Below are 24,240 nucleotides of genomic sequence, written 5' to 3'. Positions count from 1 at the left end.
ACCCGCTTTTGTAAACATAATTTTGTGACATAGCCTTAGCCATTCCTTGACACCCATTCTGTGGCTGCTTACCCACTAAGAGTTGAGTTGAAATTGCAGCTGAGACTATAAGACCTAAAATATTTATAATCTGTTCCTAAGAAAAAATTTTCCAGGACCTGATTTAAAAAATATGTAACTCAGAATTCCTAGATAATAGTAAAACATCAAATATTCTTTATTGTAAATTTTACATGGCCAATTGAGTCTCACGAATGTTTTTGTTGATTTTGCTGACCTCTTGTGCCTGTAGCCAATTGACAGTTGTGACAGATGAATGAGTGGAGTTTCAAGGTAAATGTTAGTTAATATTTTCATTTATATCAAGAAGATAAAAGTAAAATAAAGATTATGTAGGAATTTCATTCATTTGTTAGAGCAATTTCTTGAATCAAATGTTAGTCTTTAAATATTTTTTTCTTAAGTCTAGAGAACCAATGCCTAAAAAAATCCCTATTTGTAGTATTTGCTAATTTCCTTCTGCCATGGCTGTTTGACTCTGTAAACATGTCACTGAATGTGGAGTTGGGAAGACATACAAAGTGGTCTACCTTTATGAGGCATTTCCACAATAAAGATAAAATAAATATACAAAATCTCTGGAGTACAGATAACACATATAGTAACATGCTCAGGAACTAATGGGTTTTGGATACTTATGCTCCTAAAAGTAAAATTTGTTTAATTGCATGCTTACACAATTTAATTTTTTTAATAAGATGGGGTCTGACCATCTTACCCACCCTGGGCTTAAACTCCTGGTCTCAAGCGATCTTCCTGCCTCAGACTCCTGAGTAGCAGGGACTACAGGTGTGCACCATTACACCCAGCTCTACAATTTAATTTTTGATAACAGTCAATTTAACAAATGACTCACAAAATTCTAGAAAATGAAATCATCAGTTTTCATTAGTGGGTGTGGTCTGGCTCCAGCACACACTATACAGAGGCAGAGCAAGCAGGCACAACCAGAGGTCCTAATGGCTCAAATGCAAGGCCAGTGAGTAGAGGAAAGGAGATGGGGTCAAGCGCTGTGATGAAGGCACAATCTTCAGAACTTAGTGGCTTCCAGGATGCTGGGTCTTAGGAAGGCAAGGATGCTAAAGGTGGTTCTCTAGTTTAGGGAATTGACTGGATGGCGTCCTAGTAGCCAAGTCAGGGACAACAGGATAGCAGACACAGATGTGGGGAGAGACACGGTGACTTCCCTTGTCTACATCTACCTTTGTGTCTTCCACTGGACTGAAGTGCCAGGAGATTACTGCCTCTCACTTCCTGAATAAATGACTGCTTAGGCTGAGCCAAATGTCAGAACCTCAGCCTTTCTCCTTAATGTGAACTGAATGAATCCCTTCTGAAGAGTCAGACACCAGCTATTGAAAAGAAAATTTTCCAGAGAAAATTACACACAAAAAATTAGTAAATGAGGAAACTGTTAACAAAAGTCAGATCTTAGGTAATGTAATGGGCAAGTTTCCAGAATGAGCAGAATCTTGAAATAGTCTCAATGATACAAACTGTAAAACTGGGACCTCTAAAATTTAAATTAATTATAGAGGCAAAATTCTTCTCTTCAAAGGCCAACACTGTATCACCTATTTAAGTCCTAGTTATTGTAAATGTATAGATATCAATAAATAACATTGGTTTTTAAGAAAGAGCTCAGTTATGTCTGTTTCTCATTCATTTCCAACCCTATGTTACTTGTCTTAAATCAAACTAATTTTTCTCTATGTTTAGGCCTCCAGTTTTGAGGCTAAATTGAGCAGGACCTCCCTGTTGGAGCAGGATATTATTGGTGAGGGGGCATTAAGGTTTCAGCAGAGGGAAACTTTATTTACAGTTCAGACTTATCATTCCCTCCCCTCTCTTCTTCCCATCCGACACTATAGGCCAAGTGTCTTGTAAACATCTAGTGATGTGGCACAGAGGACAAGATGCAAGGACAGAGAAGGCAAAGAAACCCCATATTGCTGTACAGAGCAGACAACCCCAGGCCTGCTGCTCTGCTGGTCACAAGAGGCTGGTGATTCTCTGCCAGGGTGAAAACACCCTAGTCTACCAGAACCTGTGCAGCCTCCTCCCACACTGTGCTCAGTGTAGGTACAAAGGCTTAGAATGTCCTTGGTTTACTCTCTCCATCACTAACCAATCCCTCTCAACTTTAGACCTCTGGTACTCACAAAATGTGTCCTGACCAGTCTCAGCATCCTCCACCAATGCCTGACATGAAATTGTCTCTCCCTCCTCTGAACCAAGACTTCTCATGCACACAATCCTATCACTGAACTCTCAATGTCCCTCCCATAAGCTCCTGCAGTCTTGTAGCCTCAGGCTCCAATAGTCCCTGACTCGCAGCAGGCACGCCATTCATATCTGTTCAAGGCTTGGTTATTCAAAATGTGGTTTCTCAGGGGAAAAAAATGTGGGGTTTTGCGACATCAGAGGTCTTTCTTTAAATAGCTTCTTGTAAATATGTACTAAAGCTAAATGGAAAAATTTGGATAATTTTGTTTACTTAGTGGCTTCACCACATATACCAATAAATATTTCAGGACACCTGCTGTGAGTAAGGTACACATGTACAAGCTCTATATTATGGTAATATGTCAATGACACAAAATGTACTTCTAAATGTGAATGGCCACATTTAGAGGCAGCTGAGGTCATGTTTGCAGTTATAGTAACCTCGTCTCTAATTTGTTTTAAGAAGTCACACTTGGATGTGTGCCTTGAAGAATGAGCAAATATTCTTTGTCTTTCCACATGAGACATATATTGATTACATACATAATAATTTGGGGGAAGGGGAGACCTGGAGGGCTGAAGAATACTGAAAACAATTTTTTTTCTGACTATTTTAATCTCAGAACAGACTCTGCTCATGGACTAATGATCAGAGTTCACACCATCCCAGTCTCAAAGCCAATAATCTTGGCCCATAGCTCTCAAATTTTGGCATGTTTGAAGGCTTGTTAAAACAGTGCTGACACCCCCCCCCCCAGTCTCTGATTCTGAAATTCTGATTTTGCAGTTCTAACAAATTTCCAATAATGCTGGTGCTACTACTGCTCCAGGGAATCATACTTTGGGAATCACTGATGCAGTTGGTTCTCCAGTGAATTCCTCAGTTTTTCCCACTGAGTGCTCAGTCTAGTTCTGACCCGCCCCCATACTCTGGGGAACTTACCATTCACTAAGACTATGAACTTTGGTCAGTTCCATTAGATGATATTTCTTCCCCATGTTAAGCCAAATATGAACAATCCCTTAAAACTTTCCCCTGCTTTTGCCTCCAGGGTCTGGACCTTCCTTCTTTCCATGAAGCCGTCATGAAACTGAAGATTCCGTTTTCTTTCTTTCCTGCTCCTTCACACCTCATATCCTTCAGATCTTGCTTTAGACATTTCTGTCTTAACCTTGTGGATTGCTATGACAGGAAAGTTCTATTTTTTCCTAATCTGTACAACTTCAAGATTAAACAGCTTATTATAAAACAAAATATGCATGAACCCCAAAACGTTGTAACCCAAAGTGAGACATCAACATTGTAAACTTGACCAGTTTAGCCCTTTCTGTTCTCATATAAGTTACATAAATGAAAGTGCTTTTGAAGCTGACTTCCCAACGTCAGGCCCCAGGTGAATGTTAGGCTGTAACAACACGTACATCAGTTTGCAGTGGAAGAAACCAGTTTTTCCATGAAGCCTAATTCATTCTAGTTAAATAGCTGCTTTCCATTCAGAGATTATGCCCTTTCTATTTTTCATGGTTGAAATAATCTTCATGAAATGAGGTGAGAAAGGGGTCAACGGAGTTCTAAAATTGGGGCCCCCACTTTCTAGCTCTGTAAAGTCCTGTACAAAACCAGGTCAGACTGGTCTCATTTTGCTCTCATTCAGCTGTTGTTTGGATCCTTGATTAGCCAGAAAGCAGAACGCTCCCTCTGAGTCTGGCCATGTCCTTGCCCTGTGTATACCCCCCACCGTGGAATGGAATGGGGGCATCTTTCCTAGAGCTGCTCATTGTGAGGCCTATGCTCTCTGACTTGGCAGAAGAACTGCTTCCCCTTTTAGGACAGGAGACTCCTTCCTCCCTGAGGGATTCTCCATGGCCCTAGGTGTCATCCTTCCTTGAGAAGAGGTATCAGGCCACCTGACAGACACTGCCTACTGACTTCCCATGTTCTTTCCCACGGGTGCTAAGTTACCACTAGCACACTGGCTTTCAGGGCTGCTGTGCCCCTGATATTCTCATGGCCAAGGTTTGGAGGTGTAAGTGAGAACAGGGGATGCTTGTGCAATCATGCTGCAGATGGGTACTGTAGGGTGGCAGCAAGGAGGTCCCTCAGCTTTGAGAGGCTCCCCTTTCCCAGGCTAGGTTCTGGTCTGGCTTAGGAGGATCTGATGTAATGTAGGGGTTCTGGATACCTCCTTTTCCCTGTGCAGTCTCACTCTTGGGTCATGGCTATAAATCCATGAAATTTCATAGTTTTAGTCATATATTTGAATTTTGATTTTGACCTGGGGAAAAGACAAAGGCCTCCAGTGACTGTGTCCTCACATCCTTAGGATGCCAGGGTAAAGGGGCTGAGATGGGTTCTGAGATAGGACACGGGGTTAACAGAAACGACAAAGGGTGCCCCAGGGTGTGTGTATGTGGCTGGGGGTGGGGGAGGCGGGCAGGGATTTTTGGGATTCTGGGATATTACTGGCCTAAGAAAGTGGGAAATTCAAGAAAGAAAATCATCTTCTAGAAACAGAGGTCAGCAAACTTTTTCTGTAAAAAGCCATATAGTTAACGTTCTAGGCTTTGCAGGCCCTGTGGTCTGTTGTAACTGCTCCACTCTGCTGTTGTGGTATGACAGCAGCGACAGAGAGCATGGCTGTGTTCCAACAGAGCCGTATTCACAAAGCAGGCCATCCTGGCCTGGAGGCTGCAGTGTGTTGCCCTTGTCCTAGACAAGGCCTCAAGAACTCTTTGTCAGCCTCCCTAGGCCCTGAGTTCTGTGCCTTCTCAGTGGTCAGCTGGTTACTCCGCTGTGTTATATTTTGTTCTGTTCAATCCGTTTGCTTGTCCGTGAACCTCATGACATCTAAGGCCAGGACTCCATGTCCCTGCTCTGCCAGCACAGAGCAGGTGTTTTGTACACATCTGGGGAGAAGGTGTGTGTGGTGGAGGGGGAGAAAATGTTTATAGCAGACAAACCTTACTGAGCATTTCCAGTCTCCTGGCAAAAAGCTACAGGGCTCACAGAGGAAAAGGAATATTTACTGATGACAAACACGACCAGTAGTCAGCCTGCCTGGCTTACAATTCCGTTCCTTGTTAAAATTCAAACCCATGGGTCGATTTTGACGTCAGGGCTAAACCCCAGAAAGCAGTACCACCGGAACGCCTGCAGACAGGTTGGTCCGCATCCAAGGAGCCCTCCCCGGCACAGAGCCCGTGGCCAGCCTCCTTCCATGAGGAGGAAAAGCACTGCAGCCAGCCAGGGGGATAAAAATGCTTTATTATTGGAAAATCTAAGAGTCTCTCTAGGCCTGTGCAGCACCATTAGGTGACGTCAATGGCTCAGGGTATCCGAGCTCTGTGTTTCTACTCTTCTCAGAACAGCGGCTGATTCATGACAGTAAAGGCGTTTCTATTTAGAGCTGCAGAAAAGAAGAGGTGGTCCCTTGCTTCTGCATCCTGAAGTCCTGTGCTAACAGATTGTCTGCTCTCTCTGTGCAGCAAGAAGCGTTCAGAGCTGGCAGGAAGCCAGGACTGAGACTCCATTTCATTGAAGCTGACCAACAGGTTGAGGACCTACTATGTGCCAGGAAGGTGGGCACACAAATACTAAAGGCCTTCCTAGAGACGGGGAGGGGAGGTTAGCACAAAAACAGCTGGGAACATGGTGGGGGAATAATTCAAAGCCAGGAAAATGCCTTGGGGAGCAAGGTGGTTCTTAACACTTCTGAGGCTGGACCATGGAGGACTGCTATGATTTGGACATGTGGAATTGAAGGGGTACTGGGACAAGGAGAGTGGAGGCCTCATACATATGAGAAAGGGAAGAGGAGGGGTAGTGAGGTCAAATTGGTGGGCCAAGTGGGTCTGTGTCCTCTACTGTGGATCCAGAGCCCAGTGGTTTGTACTGCTTATGTTCAATAAAAGACACACCAGGATTGCCTGTCCCTCTCCCTCCCTCCACCTGGGTCACCTCTTATGCAGACCTCATTCCTCCTCCCAGCATGCTTCAGAGTGGCTCTTTGAAGACTTTTTTTTTTCCCTTTGAAAGTCATTCCCTTTCTTTCCCAGAGGTCTCCAAGGATTTGCCTCTATGTGACTTTATGGTATTAACTGAAAATTTCCTGCTTCCAGATTAAATTCTCAGAGCTGAAGAAAGCATTTTGGGCTGAACTAAACATTATGAACAAGTCCATGGCCATGGACACCTTCGATGCCCTGAGGCACCGACTGACCCGGTGCCACCCTCCCTCTGGAGCCTCTCCTCACTGTAAGGAGCCCAGGTGGCTGCAGTCCTCCCAGCGCAGGTCCACCTCCTCGTCTGACCAGGCTTCACCTCATCCTGCACTTCACAAGTCTCCACCACACATAAATACAGTGAATTCTTCCCTGGGTGCTCTTAAAGTCCCTTAAAGACACTGTCCCTTCTTGAAAATTCTTCATCAAAGGTCATATAAGTTTTCAAAAATAGATAGGCAAGTATGTTTATTGTATACTTTTTAATCAATGAATTATAAAGCATAAGGTAAAAAACCTACATGATCCAACAGGAAAAGTATAAATCAAGTGGGAAAAAATACCTCTATGCAGGATGCTCCCTATGATAAAACTACCTTAAAAAGTTCCTGAGTATAACAATATACTAAAATTGTTATTTTAGTAAGACAGCATTCAAATGTATTGCTCTACACCATGTAATGGTAAGAATGTGAAGTACTATTTTGAAATTACTTCTGATCATTTGTAGTGGTGAAATGCTCCAGTGAAGATATGCATTATATTTGTTTATAAGATTAAGACAGGAAATAGAACATCTTTTGTTTGGAAGAAGAACTTTATATCATAAAATATATCAGCCTGGAGAGTTAGGCATAAGGCACAGGGTAACCAATGTGCACTACCAATGAAGCAAGACAAACTTGTAGAGGAATTTGCGGGGAAAAATCTGTCAGAGGTATCTAATTTTCTCATAAACCTTCTTCACTGGCAACTACAGTAAGATATGGAGAAAGACAAGCAGAGAACACTGGTTGAGATGTAACGCATGGCCGAGCTGACAAAGCAAACGGAGGAAGCTGAATACTGTACCTGCTTGTTATTGTCAGTGGTACAACACAGCTTCTTGAGGGAGACAAAATGCCTAATTTTCCTAATAATATAAATAATCAGTTATTAGTCAGATAGGAGAGGATTCAACAAGTCAACAAATGAAAACATCAACAGAATCTTCTAAGCAGGTTTAGAATTCAAACAAAACCCGTCTTAGGAAACACACTTTCTACCCTGAGCCCATATGAGCTTCCCTGGTCATTCTAGCTGGTTTGGAAACTTTCCTAGTGGGTATTTCATTTTGCAATGGCCTCCTGAAGTTTGGTGCCTAGTTATCTTCAGTGATAGAATGAAGTGCTACTGCACTAAATTGGTTTTAATTCAGCTGACAAGAATAATTTTATCGCTTATTACAAAAAAGAATCTAAAGACTCATTTGGACAATGACCAGATTTCATGGTTGCTGTTTTTACATGAAATATTCCCTATTGTTTCATACTATAGTTGTCATAATAATGGCATTTTTCAGGCAGAGAAAAATCCTCCAATTTCGAGGTCATGAACAGAATCCTGAAACTCAACCTGTGTTCTTGCTCACCAACACAAGAGACACCAAGTAGGACATGACAGGCACCCCAGCCTTGTGCAAAAAAATCAGCTCAGGATGGATTTTTCTGTCAAGAGTAAAGCCATGAAATCCAGAGAGTATGTTATAATTTATATCTGAGAATTTATATCAAAGGATGCACCCAAATCTGTCTCTCTCTGTCTCTGTCTCTTTCTTTTACTCTCTCTGGTTTACTTTTCTCTAGATGATTCTGAAGAGAGCTTTAAAAATACTGGTTATTCTGTAATGAATTTTGCACAAATAGGGCAGGGTCAAATTTCCCTACTTTTAATCAGAATAGCCTCTGATAGCTCACTGTCTACAATTAGGGAAAATAATACTAGAAATTATGTCTGGATAAAAGAATTTCTTTCTCTCATCTGTCAAATCAGAAAAAAAATTATTCTGACAGCAATTACCAAGCAATAAAATGTCTCCTCTGCTTTGGTTACCCAATGATTCTGGCCACACATACAGAGTGATTTTAGCTTCCATGTTCTGAGAAGATGGTCTAAGGATGAGGACAGAAGTGACAGGACAGCCACAGGTATTATCTCCCATGGCTCTGTGCACTGATAGCTGGTGAGAATGGCCACACTGAGGTGGTGCCTATCAGGAGGAAGGCCTGGGGGCAGCCTCTTCCCCACGGCTGGGAACCCTTGGTCAGGGGCCTGTCAGTACCCACAACCTCCAGTCATGCCAGAGGGGAGACACAAATTACAAAATGGCATGAAATACCAGGTGGTGGTGGTCTCTGAACAGATAGGAGAACAATTTTCAAACTAACCAAACAAGTAAAATTGGAGGGGAAATAATCCATAAACACTGTTGAGTTTATGGAATATCTAGTTTTCTAATCATATAATGATTTGCAAGGAACTCAGGTAGTCTGGGAGTCACACGTGGGGCTTTCTGGTTCCAGTTATTGGCATAACAACAGCTATCATGATTCCTTCCAATATGTCACATGTCAGGTGTCCCTTATAAGTTCAAACTCTTGTGCTGGTCTTGACCTTCAAGCTAATTTACAAAGACTCATCCTATTTAGTGGTTTTATTTAGCTTTGTGAACCTCCTCACAAAATCTGATTGGGAGAAGGAGAAGGAGTTGCCTATTTTCCTATCTCTCCACAGGATTCCCTAGTAATCTGAGGTTCCCTGTAATTGAAGCCCCCGGTTCCTTAATCAGACACCTTTCTCTCCCAGGTCAGCAGGCTCCATGGTTCTTTCACCTCTTGAGTCCACTCAGAGGGTACTAGGAATAATGGGACCACATATGATCAGGTGGGTGTGGATAGTTGGGGAGTGGGGGCAGCGCTTCATGAAAGACCATTAGCAGGACAGAGCATAGGGAAACTACATCCAGAAGTTGTAGCTGGCCCTGTGGAGGTAACCTTGATATATACTACATCTTGCATAACCCTGCTGCATTGTGGACCTAAGGCTTACACTGGCATTTCAATGCACAAACCCAATGCCCACAAAGGCCCTAAGTCCTTATCTTCAGCTGAAAGAGTTGAAGAGTTTGCTCTCACCCTCCTTGGCCAATCACTGGGGTGATCTTCACATGCTGTTGGATGCTGTCCCCGGATTTCCGTCTGGCATAGTAAACCCCCTGCCACTCCTACATGAACAAAGAGAACTCTTAAATCCTTCAGTCGAGGCACATAGCTCCTACTACAGAGGTTCTTAGAGGGCTGTGAGAAAGCTCCCACATGGTTTTGTTTTACAAAACTACTACATTTTTGCACCTGCTGCAATGCTGTCCTGGTCACAATGCATAAAGACAAGACCACAAGACCAATATGTCCCCTGCTATGCTGTTTGTCCAGTGTCCCAGGACACTTGATCAGTGGGTGGAATTTGTACTATCAGTCCTAGGGGTTCCATGGCACCAGGTTTGAGAAGTCCCTCTCGAACTCTTCACAATCACCTGTGAGCTTGATATTATCATCCTTATTTACAGATGGACACACTGAGATACAGAGATTCTCACTGGCTTGCACATCAGAAAGTGAAGGATCTGGTTATAATTTTCATTTTTTTAGCCCTCCTTGAAGCCCCCACCTTTCTAACATTCCAACAGTCTCCCAGCCAAGACTTCTCTGAGGCAAGGCTGGCTCCTCACAGTTTCCACGGGTGATGCCAAGGGGAGCAAGAAGATTCCTGCTGTCTCTGGACCCTGTGGATCTGGCTTGGATAAAGAGCCAAGTGACCTCAGAGAGAACCCTAGGGCACCTCCACTAATTCTAGGACGCAGTGGTTAAATCAGAAACTGAGATTCTCTGCAGCCATTTCTTTTCCCCCCTCACATATGATGTGGCTAATGAGTACACACATTAGGGTCACCAGACTTGTGGCTGGATTCTTTGGGCAAAAAAATCTCTGGAGTACTTTATAATGTTCCATTTCCTTTTTGAGTCTTGTAGCTCAACTTTTTAAAAAAAAGTAATTTTGGCCCTCGCATAATCCAAACTCATTTTACTCTTATAAAGTGCCCTCACTACTCAATGAAGACAGTGTTTACTGAACTGCTGCACAGTAGAGAAAGGAAGATGAAAGAAATAATAAGCGAGGAGGCATTTGGAATGCTTACAAGAAAGCGCACAGGCAGTTCTGACTCTGAGGGCCAGAACTCCTCAGGAGGAAGGGACTAGAGGGGAAATTCCTCCCACATTTCTACCACGCCTTCATCGACCTGGATGAACTGGAAGCCACTGGGAACAGGTGGGGCAGGGAGAAGCAAGCTACACAATGGATATTGAATAGTGATGAATAAAGAAAAACAATAACTGACCCAAAAAACTGAGCCAACCCATCAAGACTGATATGAAGTCCTTCCAGTCCCCAGACACTGATAAACTGAAAAACACAACAGCTCTCTGAGTAGGTTCAAAGACAGGCAGGGTCATCTAGCAATGGCAGGTGGGACAGATGGTGTATATGCATGCAACGAATAACTGTCCTTGCACAAAACCAGCTGATGGATAACCATGACAAGCACCTTATTCACTTGAGACCCCAAATTAGCCCTTGGTTCCTTTTGCAAATATCAAAGATTTTCTCTTAATTACGATACTATTAAGGAAACCAACATTAAGGATGGGACAAAAAAACTCTCCCAAGGGGGAGAAAAAAGCACTGGGCGGGGCTGGTGTTGTGGTCTTGTCAGCGCCACCCACCTTTCCCTTCTTGATGCAGGTATTGATGGTGTCCAGAAGGTCTGCGCGGTTCTTATCGCTCTTAGGCAGGTCGGCGAGTTCTTTCCCCAGGAGCTCCCCTTTGTGATAGCCCATCATTCGTTCAAAGGCTGGGTTGACGTACTGTTAATGGGAGGAGGATACATTATCAGTGTACCCGGGGGACGCTTCAGGGACACAGGAGTAGCAAGCAAGACAACTGCTCTCTGATGAAGGTACAACTAGGTCTCTCATTCCTTGACCGCCCTGGAGTGGTGGCTTTCCTCCTGGGCATAATTTATTCATTCAAGTGCTGTCCTGGTCCCCTGTGGGAAATCAGAAGAAACTCTTTAGCAGGAAGCCCCAATCTAGCAGTCCTGGCCTGTGGTGGGCCTCTCTTCATCATCAACCACTCCATGAAATAAGGAAAAAGAAGAACATAGAAATACGAACAGGGCCAGGGCTGTGGCTCAGTTTTAAAGCACTTGCCTAGCATGTGTGAGGCCCTGGGTTCGATTCCCAGCACTGCAAAATAAATAAGTACATAATATCTCAGTTCAATGGTCCGTGGCCTATGTTAGTCATCTCAGCAAGGCAGCAATTAGATATCACATCTCCTTTCCACTTGTCACAATCTATTAATCAATGCTATGGCTGGAGCCATTTCTAGTCTAATCTGAAAAGTAAATGCAGTTAAATGGCACAGGAATCCACCCTTTGGGTACTAGGTTTGAGGCAGGCGAGAAAAGAGCATCCCTACAACACACTCCGGGGTCAGCAGACCAAAGTTTCTTTCCAAATTCTGCAGGGGGTTCAGGATCTTAGAACTATTGCCTTAGCTAACTCCTGGCTCCTGCCCCCATCTACCAATTTCTTTTTAAGGAGCGCAGTCACCAGGGGAGAGGCCCAGTGGAGGGAACAAGCAATGCAGAACATGGGGAAAATGTGAGCACACAGATTTCTTTGGGCACCTGGGCCACAGATTTCTTTGGGCACAATTTCCATCTGTTTACTGCTTTAGAAACAGTCTTGCCAACTGTGATTACTCTTGCCCTCTACAGGGATAAGAGCAGTCATGAACCGGGTGACAAGGGGACATTTGGGGAGCTACTCCCTTGGGAACAGTGCTTCTATTAACACAATTAATACCAGGAGTTGAAGGGGTGGGGAGGATGCTCTGGACATCAGGCCCTGTGGGGGTGGCTCAAGGGGAGGAGTCCATGACATTATCTCCCTAGATCTCCAGACTCTCTCTGGGCCTGTCACTTGCACAGGGCAGCACTGTCCTCCCTGTGCAGGGCAGGTCATTGTTCCCAGCATGGTTCCTGCTTGCAGGCTGGCCCCAGGACTCCCAGCCCACCCCTTCATGTGTTCCTCTCCTCTGGACCTTTCCCCACATGCTGTCTGCTTAGAATGCCCTTCCTCATCTCTGCCTCATCACCTCTGACGCGTCCCTCTCCTCCTCAGACATCCTTCCTTGACCTCTGACCAACCTCAGGTGGTGCCACTCCTAAGAGCTCTCACCAACTCCTGAGCGACTTCTAATGTCTGAATTATGCTGAATTTAAACTGTTGTTGATTTCTCTCTCCCACTGAGCATTAAAATCCTCAAGGAAAGGGCTATTGTGGGAGTAACCTTTGGATACGCAGGGCTATCTGGTAAATATTTGATGAGTAAATCGATACTATTGGAGAACGTATTCTTTTTCTTGTTTACTGGCTATAGTCCTGTACATTTTCAAGTGTGTGTGTATGCTTTCCCCATTGGCCTGTTAATATGGGTAGAAGTCATGGCCCCTTTTTTCACACTTGGGTTCCTATAACCTCAGAAGAAAGGAGGTATACCAGGACATGATTCTGGAAAGGCAGGCAAGTTCAAATCCTGGCTCTGCCAATTACCAGCTACATAACCATAGGGAAATGACTTAACCTCTCTGGGCTTTTGTTTCCTCATCTATAAAATGGGAACAACAACAGTATCTGATTCAGAGGATTGTTTAAAGGAATAAATAAATACGTGTAAAATGCTTAGAACTGTGTCATATAAATGTTTTAAAGAAAGTATAGATACTTTAATAAGAGTGAGGCAAGAAGAAAGGGATGGATGGATGGAAAGACAGGTATAACAGATATTGTTCCTACATTTTAAGTACTACCATCTAACTGCTAAAGAGCTGTAATCACAAAAAGGCACCTAACCATGTGGCTGGAGTGCCCTAAGAAGGATGCTGGTGCCAAGCGAGGACATACAGGAGACATCCTGTGCAGGATGACTCATTCTCGAATTCTACAGCACAAGCGTTATTTTAGTATCCCCCTTCCATGTAACACTCTCCATCCAACTTCTCCCTTCATCTTGCTTTGAGTTGTATATTTCAGATTGCTGGTACCTCTTTAAAAGTAAGATGGAGAGACTTCCTGAGGGAAAAAAACTGTAGTCTTATTTCAGAACCTGAATCTCCTTTTCAGTGCAGAAACTCTCCCTGCATCTCCTGTTTCCTTCTGTTTCTGGTAGAGGCTGGGAGATGATTTCTACCCCAACAGTAACACCATCACCATATTATCTCTCCCGGGCTTTACTACCCACCATCTGCTACCCGTGGAATGAAGGACTCAGTTTCCAACTCAAGTAGTCATCAGTTAGATTACAAGTGGGGAAGGTGTGTAGAGGGCAGGGAGTCCCTTCTCCTCATTATCAAAATCACAGCCTAGTGGCCCCCCATGAATAGCCTTGAGTGTCCTGGTCTGGATGTAAATAGAGGGAAATAAGGGACTTGTGCTTGGCCTATAATGGAAATATGCCTGGCCTTCTCTGTGGTCCTGGAGACAGAGTTGTGGACTGGAGGGCCACTAACAGCCAGTGATATGAGGAAGCCATCAGCTCAGTTTCAGGGGCAGCAAGAAAAATTCTGAAAACACAGTCAGAGAACCAGGTAGGAAGGATTTGGAGTCAGAAAGACATGGCTACATATTTTGGTTTTAATGCTTATTACTGGGGCTTTCCTTGGACAAGTTTCTTGACCTTGCTGGGCCTAGGCCTCAGTATTTTCATCTGTGCTACAGGGAAATTTGTCTTTTTCATGGTTACTCAATGGAGATTGGATAACTTAATGAAAGTGCGGATGGCATGGTGGTCACTGATGTAACTGATCTGGGATGAAGCCAGGTGTGTCTATGTGTGCACAGCAGGCTTCAGAGGAGGCAAAGGTGAAGTTCCTGCCACGAGGGCCACCATGTGCTGACCACTGTTTTTGATGCTCCACTAATGATAGCAAGTGCTCCTCACACACAGTGACACTGCAAACCTGCTGCAGACAGGCCAGCGCCAATTAGTGGAATGTCTGTCTACCTTTCAGAGAATTTTTTAAGTGTAGATGTTTTACTCTCCAATAATTACAGTAAGAACATCTCATTTCAACAAAGCTTTGTCTACTATACACATTTTTTTAGGAAGATGACATTAGTATAAGAGTGCTTTATAATTAGAATACCAATTGCTGGCAAATAAATATCTTTGAAAACAAATCTGTTCCTATAAGCATGTGTATACACGCGCGCACACACACACACACCTGCATTTATTCTATAATTCTGATTTATTTCTATGTAAATACTATCTTAACAGATGGCCCAAAGAATTTACCCTGTCACTGTCAAAGAAATCACAGGTTCTGACATGAATTAACCATTTTTGTTCTTTATTGAATATCTAAATCTTAGCTTAAGTTTATTAGTGTTATTTGCATACTTTGATTTTCCTTTATTCAAGGAAAATGTGCTAATATGTGAGAATTATGGGAAAGTATTTGGAAAAGGGTGGTTCAAACTCGAACGGTTCTATTTGACCATTCTTTCCATACCTGAATCACGTGGTCATCGCTTGTTATTTCTATGGCTTCATGACAGTGGTCTAAAGCTGTAAACACTGAATTACAGGCCCTGAAAAAGATTCATGCAAAAGATTAATATTAGTCCCTCTGTAAAAACCATTCACATTTTATCTGTTAATTTAACAGAGTAAACAGATCCTGGATTCATTAGAACCATGTACTTTTTGTTACGGTCTGAATGTTAAGTGTCCCCTCAAAATTCATGTTGGAATCTAATGACCTTTACGAGGGTGCTAAAAGGTGGGACTTTGGGAAGTGATTATGCCGTGGGGGCTCCGCCCACATGAATGGAGTAGTGCCCTTATAAAGGAGGTTCCAGTGCACTCACTTGTTCTTTCTAACACTTGGGAACATGGAAAGTGGCATCTACGAGGAACCAGTCCTCCCCAGACACTGAATCTACTGACCCCTTGATCTTAGACTTCCCAACCTCCAGAACTGTGAGCAATAAACTTTTGTTATTTATGAATTAATCAGTTTCAAGTATATTGTTATAGCAGCCCAGAGATGAAAACATTTATTAATGTTCTTTAAAAAAAAGAGTAGTTTTTCAAAATAAATGCATAAACAAAAGAATATATATCTGTATTTATGATTCAAAAAGAAGAACTGCAATTCAGCAAAATTTGAATGGACTATTCATGTGCTGAATGAAACTTAGACACTGACCCAAGAGAATAAGGATGCAGATGAAACTGTCTTGTAAGTCTCGTGTGTTCTACATCAGTGATATTCCATTTCCTTCACAATTGTGGTCATGGAGAAGTCAAGTCCCCATCAGTTAGGAAAATCTAATTAGGCCCAAATTGGATCTGAAGCATTCTGGCCTTTTGGAACAGACACAAAAATATTTTTTTCTCCTTTTTTACTTTTGTGATGTTACCTTGCTTCCAACCATACCCACTGGTATGAGGAAATGCAGACAGGGCAGCGTCCCCTTGCCCAGTTCATTATACCTATGCACCCTGCAGGTGGCACTTTTCTTGATGACCTTCCCTTTATATGTGGGAAACCAGGAGCTTGACTTGTGGTTATAATTTTAACTAACTTCCCAATATAGGGCAATTCCAAATACAGTAAATTATTTACTGTCATACACAGCAATTTTGTAGCTAGAGCTCTGTTATTTATATTGACTATCACAAACTCAGCAGTCTTTCTTATACTTCATAAAAATAAAACAAAAAGTGTTGATTTACTGGATTGATACTTCTTTTTCTTATAAAACAAACTCTTATCATGTTTTCCACTCATCAAGGCAGTCTTACTTTGCCACCCTGTTTTGATCTGTTTACAAGGAAAAAGACAAAAAGCTCTGAGTGAAATCTGGCTCTGTATTTTTCCAGTTACAGAATCTTATACAAATTTCATCTTTTTTGGTCCTTGGTTTCCTCATCTATAAAATGAGTATGATGATGTATTTCACAGGTTTTTGTTGGGATCAGAAAGGATGATTTATGTGAGGCATATCTCTGATATGGAACTATACTGTATAAGAATTCAATACATGGTCACTGTTATTATTTGTAAGATCACAGAGTAATATTTCTTTGTTCTCTAAGGCTTTCAAAAACCTTTGGTGAAAACAAAAATGAATCATAACCTATCTTTTCTCATGAGTATAGCTAAAATGTCAAACCAAAAACTGCATTCAAGAAGAGTAAGGTAACACGCGTGCAGAGTGAAGAATTTTAGTCTGCTGACGGAGTGAGTTTCTATGGTTGCAGAGACGAGGTTTATCAGTGTATGATGGGAAGCAAAACAATGAACCATGATATGGGTGAGCAGAGCAGAGGGGAGGAACTGCCTAACGCGACAGAAATTCCTGAGGGATGCAGACCGTATCCTTATTTCAATGCGCCAGTCTACCTAATTTAAACTGCTTGCTGTTCTATTACCGTCATTGCATTTGTAAACAGTCATTTTAAGTAAGGAAAAAAAAAAAAAAGGAAGCTCAAGGCTATCACCAACATCAGTGCGGCATTGCCTCTTGAGGGGCAAGAAAAGTCAGCCTTAACAAAAGGACTTTCCAGGCACCTGGTCTAGAACAGAGCTCAGCACCACAGGAAAGCATTTCCGGGCAGTAACTGCCTCTCAGAAGTTACACATGGAGAAACACACTCTGTGTGGGCTAATTTGTCAACTTGGAGAGCTAGATAATTAAGTTCTAATTAACACATTTTATCAAATGATAGAAATCCCTCTCTTGCTAAAGTATTTTCCCTAAGGTGCCTGTATGTTTCAACTAAGTATATAAACAGGTACTTGAAACTATTATCATCTTGTCAATATAAGCAGTGGCCTTTATGTAGGATCTTAGATCAAGCCCCAGAACTGATCTATTAAACATTCATCTTATGATTATCTGCAAAGCATAAAATCTTCCACAGGTATTGATGCTCAAGAGGACACAGCAAAGTCTTATACTGACAGTCGATGTGAAAGGATACTACTGAAGGGAGCAGCATATTATTCTCCCTCTTACCTTCACCATGACAAACACGACTGGGCTGCAAAATTTATATGGACTTTTAACCTCCTTTGGTTGATGGCTCTATTTAAATAAACCTGCAGCAAAATGGGGTAATCAATTTGAGTCATGTTCCTAGAGTTTGAGAACTTAATTGCCTGTATTAATTATTCATACTCTTCAAGCAGAAGAACCTTAGCTTTATTAATTTTCTGTTCTTGGGAACCATATAACTGCTTCTCAAATGTCTTTATTTTTATCCTTCAGGTTAAGAAGTTGGAAAACTGGAAAAAGAAACAAGGGAAAGGAAGGTACCCTAAGTGCAGAAATCGAGATAGTATGGGTAACATAACTATTTCCTATGCATTTTCACCTGCTGCCCCTGGTATTGGGGATTAAACCTAGGAGCCTTTTACCATGAGATACATCCCTGGCCATTTTTATTTAATTATTTCTTTAATGTTGAGACAGGGTCTCTCTAAGTTTCCCAGGCTAACCTCGAACTTGCCATCCACAGCCTCCTGAGTACCTGGGGTTAAGGCATGTGTCACTGTGCCTGGCTTCCCCTGTACCTTCTTAAAGGCCTTAAAGGTTTAAGGGAAAAGGTAAATAACAGGGGGGCAGGGAGAAAGTCTATAAAGAATGTAGTGCTATGATAGATTGCAAGAACTCAAGATTGAAAAGCAGGATGCCTGATCCTACTCCAGCTCAGCCATCAACAGGTAGGGTGGCAAGAGGTCCCTGGTTCTGTCCATTGTAGCTGGGTAAATATGTGATCTCCTGCGTCCCTTTGGAATGTGCTCTATCTGCATACTACCAAAACATACACACACCACACATACTGAAGCCTCCCAGAACAAGGGTTGGTCTGGGAAAGGCGGTTGTTGGAAAGGAGAAAATTCTAGACACATTCTAGTTCACATTCAAGCAAGGGTTTGGAATTGAGTGGAGGGGGAAAGTGGCAAAGGAAGGGATCATAGACTTGCTTCTTGTTCCTAAACAACGATGCAGAAGGAGCTGGTTATCTTAAGTGTTCACAACTCTGCTTCACTCCTGGACCTCAATGGCTGTCACAGAGCCCAAGTGAGGATAAAGTGCTCTACAAATGTCTGTTAATACCGAGCAAGGAAGGATTCCATGGGATACAGAGTGTTGCCCATCAGAAACTTTGATTCTTTTGAAAACTGAGGACTACTACCATCCTATGATTTGGAGGACAATAAACATGATGATTTGGGTGTAAACCTATACTGACTAATGATGGAAGAATAACTGGAACTGCATTAATATAAATGGATCAGCTGAAACTCCTGATGATTAACTAAATCATTATCTTTATTTTAGACGAAATAGGTCTTTTCATGATAAAGAGGCATAAGAACATTAGAAGAGACAAATGGTCCTCATTTAGCCCAGATTATCCTAGACACTGCCTTTCATGAATTCTTCTGTTCAGCAGAGTAATTCATCAAATGTACACAGAAATGTTATTTAGATCTTATACCTTTAAAAAGTTATTCTACATAAAAGAATCTTAAAATCAGACCACATACTGTGTTTGATCTGATCAGACATGCATGATCTTTTATTTTTTCTTGGTGAAGTAAATATGCTCACCATACATGATGTTCTGGACAGTTGTATCTATAACAGACATCATACTGCTGTACACACTATGTCCTTGAAGAATGACAGTCATGTTACATATTTAGCTACAGCTGGGGGCGGAATTGTAGGGAAAAGTATTACATAATTAGACTATAATTATTCTGGCATTGTATAATAAAGAGCTCATTTCCCATTCTAACAAATGACATAGTCATTTGCCTGCCTCAGGGTGCAGGTAGATGCTCTTGATGTCCTTGAACACTCCAAAGAGCTGGAGGGAGGTCACAGTCTGGGTCACTGTTCACTTATCTGCTGGGCCCTGGTTTTGGTAGACCCAGGAGATTTACATGTATGTACACACACATACCCACAAAGGGCGAGAACTCAAGTAAGGCAGACAGACAGAAATAGCTTAAAAAATCAATAGTGTAGAAAGTAAGAGGATCTGAGAGTTAGGCAAGCTCTCCTTCCTGGGGCCATGCCTCCTTGTGGCAAGTCCACTCACCAGCTTCATACTGATTTGTATTTAGAACTTACATCTTTTCATTATGATCTCAGCAATGGGTTCAACTCCTCCAACCAATTCCAGGCAGTGAGGGCTGAGAAGTCATGGTACTAACACAGTGGTAGAAACTTCAAGTGTTTGAATCTGATAAGTCCCCCTGAGAAGTTTTCAGCATTGTGGGTCTAAGAAGATTTCATAAGCACAGCAACCTGAAGCCTTTTCTTTACACCTTTGTGTTGGCTGGGTATGTTCATTTCCAATAGGTAGGCCTGCTGTGTCCTGCCTGCTATGGACAAGGTACCCCTAAAATTTCTGAGATAGCCCCCAATGCCAGTGTGTAGTGCAAAATCTGTACCAGGGTCCCTCTTGGCATTTAAACACCTATCTAAAATAAAATGACGGAACCGTTTGCCAAAGCTATAGAGTGTTGGGCTGTTCATTCTTTATTGGAGATAATACACAAAGAATTAAGCAACAATGAAATCTCTTTTTCTAAGTTTATTTATTGTAAAAACATCTCAGATAAAAATACTAAGACTTCCTACCCTCAACTAAAGCAACGGAGACCACTAGGAATATAAACAATTAATGTACATTATTAAAAAGCATAAATCACTGAAGTAAAGACAATGTGGTTTTTTAGAAAAATTCTAAGAAGTCCTGTGAAGCCAAAAAACATACACATGAAAAGAAATCAAAGGATTTAACTCACTTAAACATTCAAAAAGTCTTTGGCAATATTCCTCACCAAAGGCTTTGAAATATCAGAATTCCTCAAATATGTGAATCCCCACTGGTTTGACATTCTTTTAAAATACTTTTCCATTCAAAAACAATATTTATCTTAACACTTTATTTCTTAAAGCTCTTTATTCACCAAAAAGCAACTTCTCAGATCAGGGTGCACCCAGCAGGGGGACCTGCTTCTGGAAGTTTATGCCAATCAATTTTGCTTCCCAGGGACAGAAGAGAGTTAGGTTTAAAAAGGTTTTTGTTGCTGAGCTTGGTAAGGCATGGCTGTAATCTCAGCTACTTAGGAGGCTGAGGCAGGAGGATCATAAATTCAATGCCAGCCTGGCCTTGAATAAAAAAGAGTTGGGGATAGAGTGTCCTTGGTCAATACCCAGTACTGGAGAAAAAAGCAGGGAGGGATTGTAATCTTTGAACACAAATTAAGTAATCAAGATAAAAAGTAAAATCATTGGAAGGGCTGGGGATGTAGCTCAGAGATAGAACACTTGCCTAGCTTGCATGAGGCCCTGGGTATGACCCCCCCACCACACACGTAATTATCATTACAGGGAGATGCTATCTTGCTAATTTTGCACTGGGCATGAAGCTACCAGTGACCTCTCAGTTGGCCAGAAAGAGAAGCTCTGCAGGGCTTTCCTGAGATGCCAGGAAGCTATGAAGGATTGGTCCTCCAAGGACGGGGGAATTGGGTAGAAAAGAACTTCCTGCCTTTTCCCTCTAGCTTGAGGAGGGCAGGTTGAAGAAATGAGGGTCCTGAGAGTAAGCTAAAGCAGAAACCAGACAGGCACTTAGATTCTGATAGTCCAAGAGAGCCCAGAAGCAAAATATGCCACCACCCAGCATGTGGCCAGCAGCAGACAGAACAGAATCCCATCTTGGAACTAAGCACCAGTGAGAGGCCTCCTCTTAAAGCACATTAAATTAAAACTATAAAGAGAACTCACATCTATTTCTTTTCTTTTCTTTTCTTTTTTTTTTTTTTTTTTTTTTTTTGGTACTGGGAATTGAACTTAGGGGCACTCAACCAGTGAGCCACATCTCCAGCCCTATTTTGTATTTTATTTAGAAACAGGGTCTCACTGAGTTGCTTACATGCTCCCTTTTGCTGAGGCTGGCTTTGAACTTGCAATTCTCCTGCCTCAGCCTCCTGAGCCACTGGGATTACAGGCATGCGCCACTGCACCTGGCTCAATTTCTCAAAGATACTTTGTGCATACTGAGGATGGAAAGAGAGTTCCTGACATTACTATTGTGGCAACACAGCAATTATTAAAGCTAGCATAATAATGTTCCCATTGGTTTGCCTCTAGTAGAGAATTTAAGCAGGATTTATAAATGTTCTAAGTAGAAAATAGAAAGTAACCCTCAAAGGCTATTCTTAATCTTGGTCTAACTATGTGAAAATTAAATAGAAAATTTTCTAGTTATAATTTTAAAACTACTGTAAATAGTGGAAAATATTATCAAAAGAAGAAATGCTTTTAATTTATTTCATTGTATCAGTGGGCCTCCAGTTTAGATACTGCTTTTGGCCAGCTGCCATTAGTCATTTAACAGTTTCAAAATCCCTGGGATTTGGCTATGAACCTATGAACATCAGCCTGTTGACAGATAAGATTTTCTAAAGAATGACTAACTTCGTGGTACCTACAGCCTTGTTTTGCTACTTACCGTAATTTGAACTGTGAGCGAACTTCCCCATGTTCTATTTGAATCAGTTCATTATAGCAAGCAATTATGCTGCTATTCTCCATAAATCTCTGAAAATAAAGCAAAGATAATACATAAGACATCTTCAATTATTTCTTAGAGAGTCAAATAGAAAAATTTAACAGTAGTTCCTACCCCCTAGGTAACTGTTATGTAAGCCACCTAGTAGGTAGGATGAGATGAAATAGAAAATCTGTCAAGGAGTTTGAAATGCTTATTTAAATGTATGAGAAACATAGAAGGTAATGCTTACATTTAGTTCCCTTTATAACAAAAGTGGTATAAAATAGTTACAGGAAAATAAACACACAAGGGCTTCAAATGCCTCTCCCAAAACATTAAAAATACTGAAATTTCTTTGCTTCATTTGCACTAAAGAAAATCAGCTAAAACCCCAAACAACATATTCAGTATGTACCACACTATCAATGATCTCTTTCAAGGGGAGAGGCTGTTCTATGCTTCTTTCCTAATCTTCCAAGTGCCTAATGCAGAGCTCCTTTAAAAATCAGTGAGATCAGGAGCTGGGGTTGTGGCTCAGAGCTTGCCTAGCACGTGTGAGGCACTGGGTTTGATCCTCAGCACCACACACATGAAATAAATAAAATAATTATGTCCATCTACAACTAAAAATATTAATTTTTTTTTTTTAAAGCACAATGAAAGTTGGGCACAGCAGTGCATGCTGTGATTCCAATTACTCAGGAGAATCACAAGTTCAAAACCAGCCTGGGCAACTTAACAAGACTGTTAAATAAAATAAAATAAAGAGATGGGATGTAGTTCAGGGGTAAAGTGCGTGAGACCCTGAGGTCAAACCCCATTGCCACAGGAAAAAAAATTTGTGGCATGTACATAAAATGAAATATTATTCAAGCCATAAAATGGGAAATATTGATACATGCTACGACATACATGAACCTCAAAAAAATTAAGTGAAGGAAAACAATCACAAAAATTCATATATTGTATGAATTTATTTATTTATTTCATTTACACAAAATATCTAGAATAGGTCAATACACAGAGAAAGAATGTAGACTGGTGGTTACCAGGGTTGCAGAGAGGAAGACTGGGAGTTACTACTTAATGGGAAAAGAGTTTCTATTTGGGGCTCATGGAAGAGGTGGTGGTTGCACAACCTTGTCAATAAGCTAAATGCCATGAACTGCTCACTTTCAAATACTTAATTTTAGTTTCATTGTAATTTTTAAAACAGAAGACTTCCATGTATTTATAAAAAAAAATAGTGGATGAGTGAATAGATAGACAAATGCTAGAGCCAAAGGAAATGCAATACACAGGCATTCATCAAAGAAGCATTAAGCACCCACTCACGGTAGGCATGAGATGCTAAAGCCCAGCACTCCGAGGAGAGTAGGGTCTTTTTACTTAACAATCCCAAGTAATTTGTAAAAAAATTCTTTATATATATCACATTACTTGTAGCAAATACAAGAAAATGAGTACTTCTCATATGAATACATTGATAATGAGAAATGATTAATTCAGAAAAAAATAACAAAAATGTCAAGGAAACAGACTTAAGGACAATTCTACTTAGGAATGGGGAATATGACTAGCGTTTTTCTTTACCTTTTTTTTTTTTCCTTCTTTGGTATGTGTGTGTGAGTGGTACTGGGGATTGATCAAGGGCACTCTACCCCTGGGTTTTTCATTTTTTTTATTTTGAGATAGGATCTTGCTAAGTTGCCCAGATTGCCCTTGAACTCAGATCCTCAGGCCTCAGTCTTCTTAGTAACTGGGATTATAGGTGTGCATCGCTGTGCCTGACTTGAAAATATATTGCATTTTAATGTATAAAAAATATACACCATGCAAATCTTTCTAAACATATGAGTAACAAATTATTAAGTGAAAAGAAAATCAGACTTCCAAAGTATTCCAAACTTCCCCATCACATATTTACCTCTCAGCTACATAGGTAGAAAGGGAGAATAGCAGGCCCTGCTGAAAGACACATTTCTTTAATTTCCTTCAACCAAGTTGGTCAAAGAAAGAAACGATCAATCTCCCTGTTCTGTCTTTTTTTTTTTTTTTTAAATATCTTTTAGTTGTAGATGGACACAATATCTTTATTTTTATGTGGTGCTGAGGATCGAACCCATTGGTTCCAGGCAAGAGCTCTAACACTGAGAGCTACAGCCCCAGCCCCCCTGTTCAATCTCACACACACAC

The 24,240-nt window shown here is 41.5% G+C and overlaps 1 protein-coding gene and 1 long non-coding RNA gene across 5 annotated transcripts in view; one reads left to right on the top strand and one right to left on the bottom strand.

Moving 5' to 3' along the window:
- Pde8b (phosphodiesterase 8B) overlaps positions 1 to 24,240 on the bottom strand; it is a 250,241-nt gene that overhangs the window by 45,919 nt on the left and 180,082 nt on the right. For 3 of the 4 annotated variants that reach the window (XM_047556861.1, XM_047556860.1, XM_047556858.1), the window contains exons 6-10: positions 22,003 to 22,091; positions 14,966 to 15,044; positions 11,109 to 11,249; positions 9,462 to 9,550; positions 7,360 to 7,420 (exon numbers count right to left, since the gene is read on the bottom strand). In XM_047556861.1, coding sequence (XP_047412817.1) covers positions 7,360 to 7,420; positions 9,462 to 9,550; positions 11,109 to 11,249; positions 14,966 to 15,044; positions 22,003 to 22,091 — 459 coding nt within the window. The remainder of the gene's footprint in view (positions 1 to 7,359; positions 7,421 to 9,461; positions 9,551 to 11,108; positions 11,250 to 14,965; positions 15,045 to 22,002; positions 22,092 to 24,240) is intronic. The other variant, XM_047556859.1, reaches the window with a different exon arrangement.
- Positions 5,584 to 8,370, top strand: LOC124987580 (uncharacterized). The gene is made up of 2 exons (XR_007109208.1): positions 5,584 to 5,865; positions 6,406 to 8,370. It is a non-coding gene; the product is annotated as an uncharacterized LOC124987580 (long non-coding RNA).

This window comes from Sciurus carolinensis, chromosome 6 (genome assembly GCF_902686445.1).
Source record: "Sciurus carolinensis chromosome 6, mSciCar1.2, whole genome shotgun sequence".
Taxonomy (NCBI): domain Eukaryota; kingdom Metazoa; phylum Chordata; class Mammalia; order Rodentia; family Sciuridae; genus Sciurus; species Sciurus carolinensis.
This window is presented reverse-complemented; position numbering and strand designations above follow the sequence as displayed.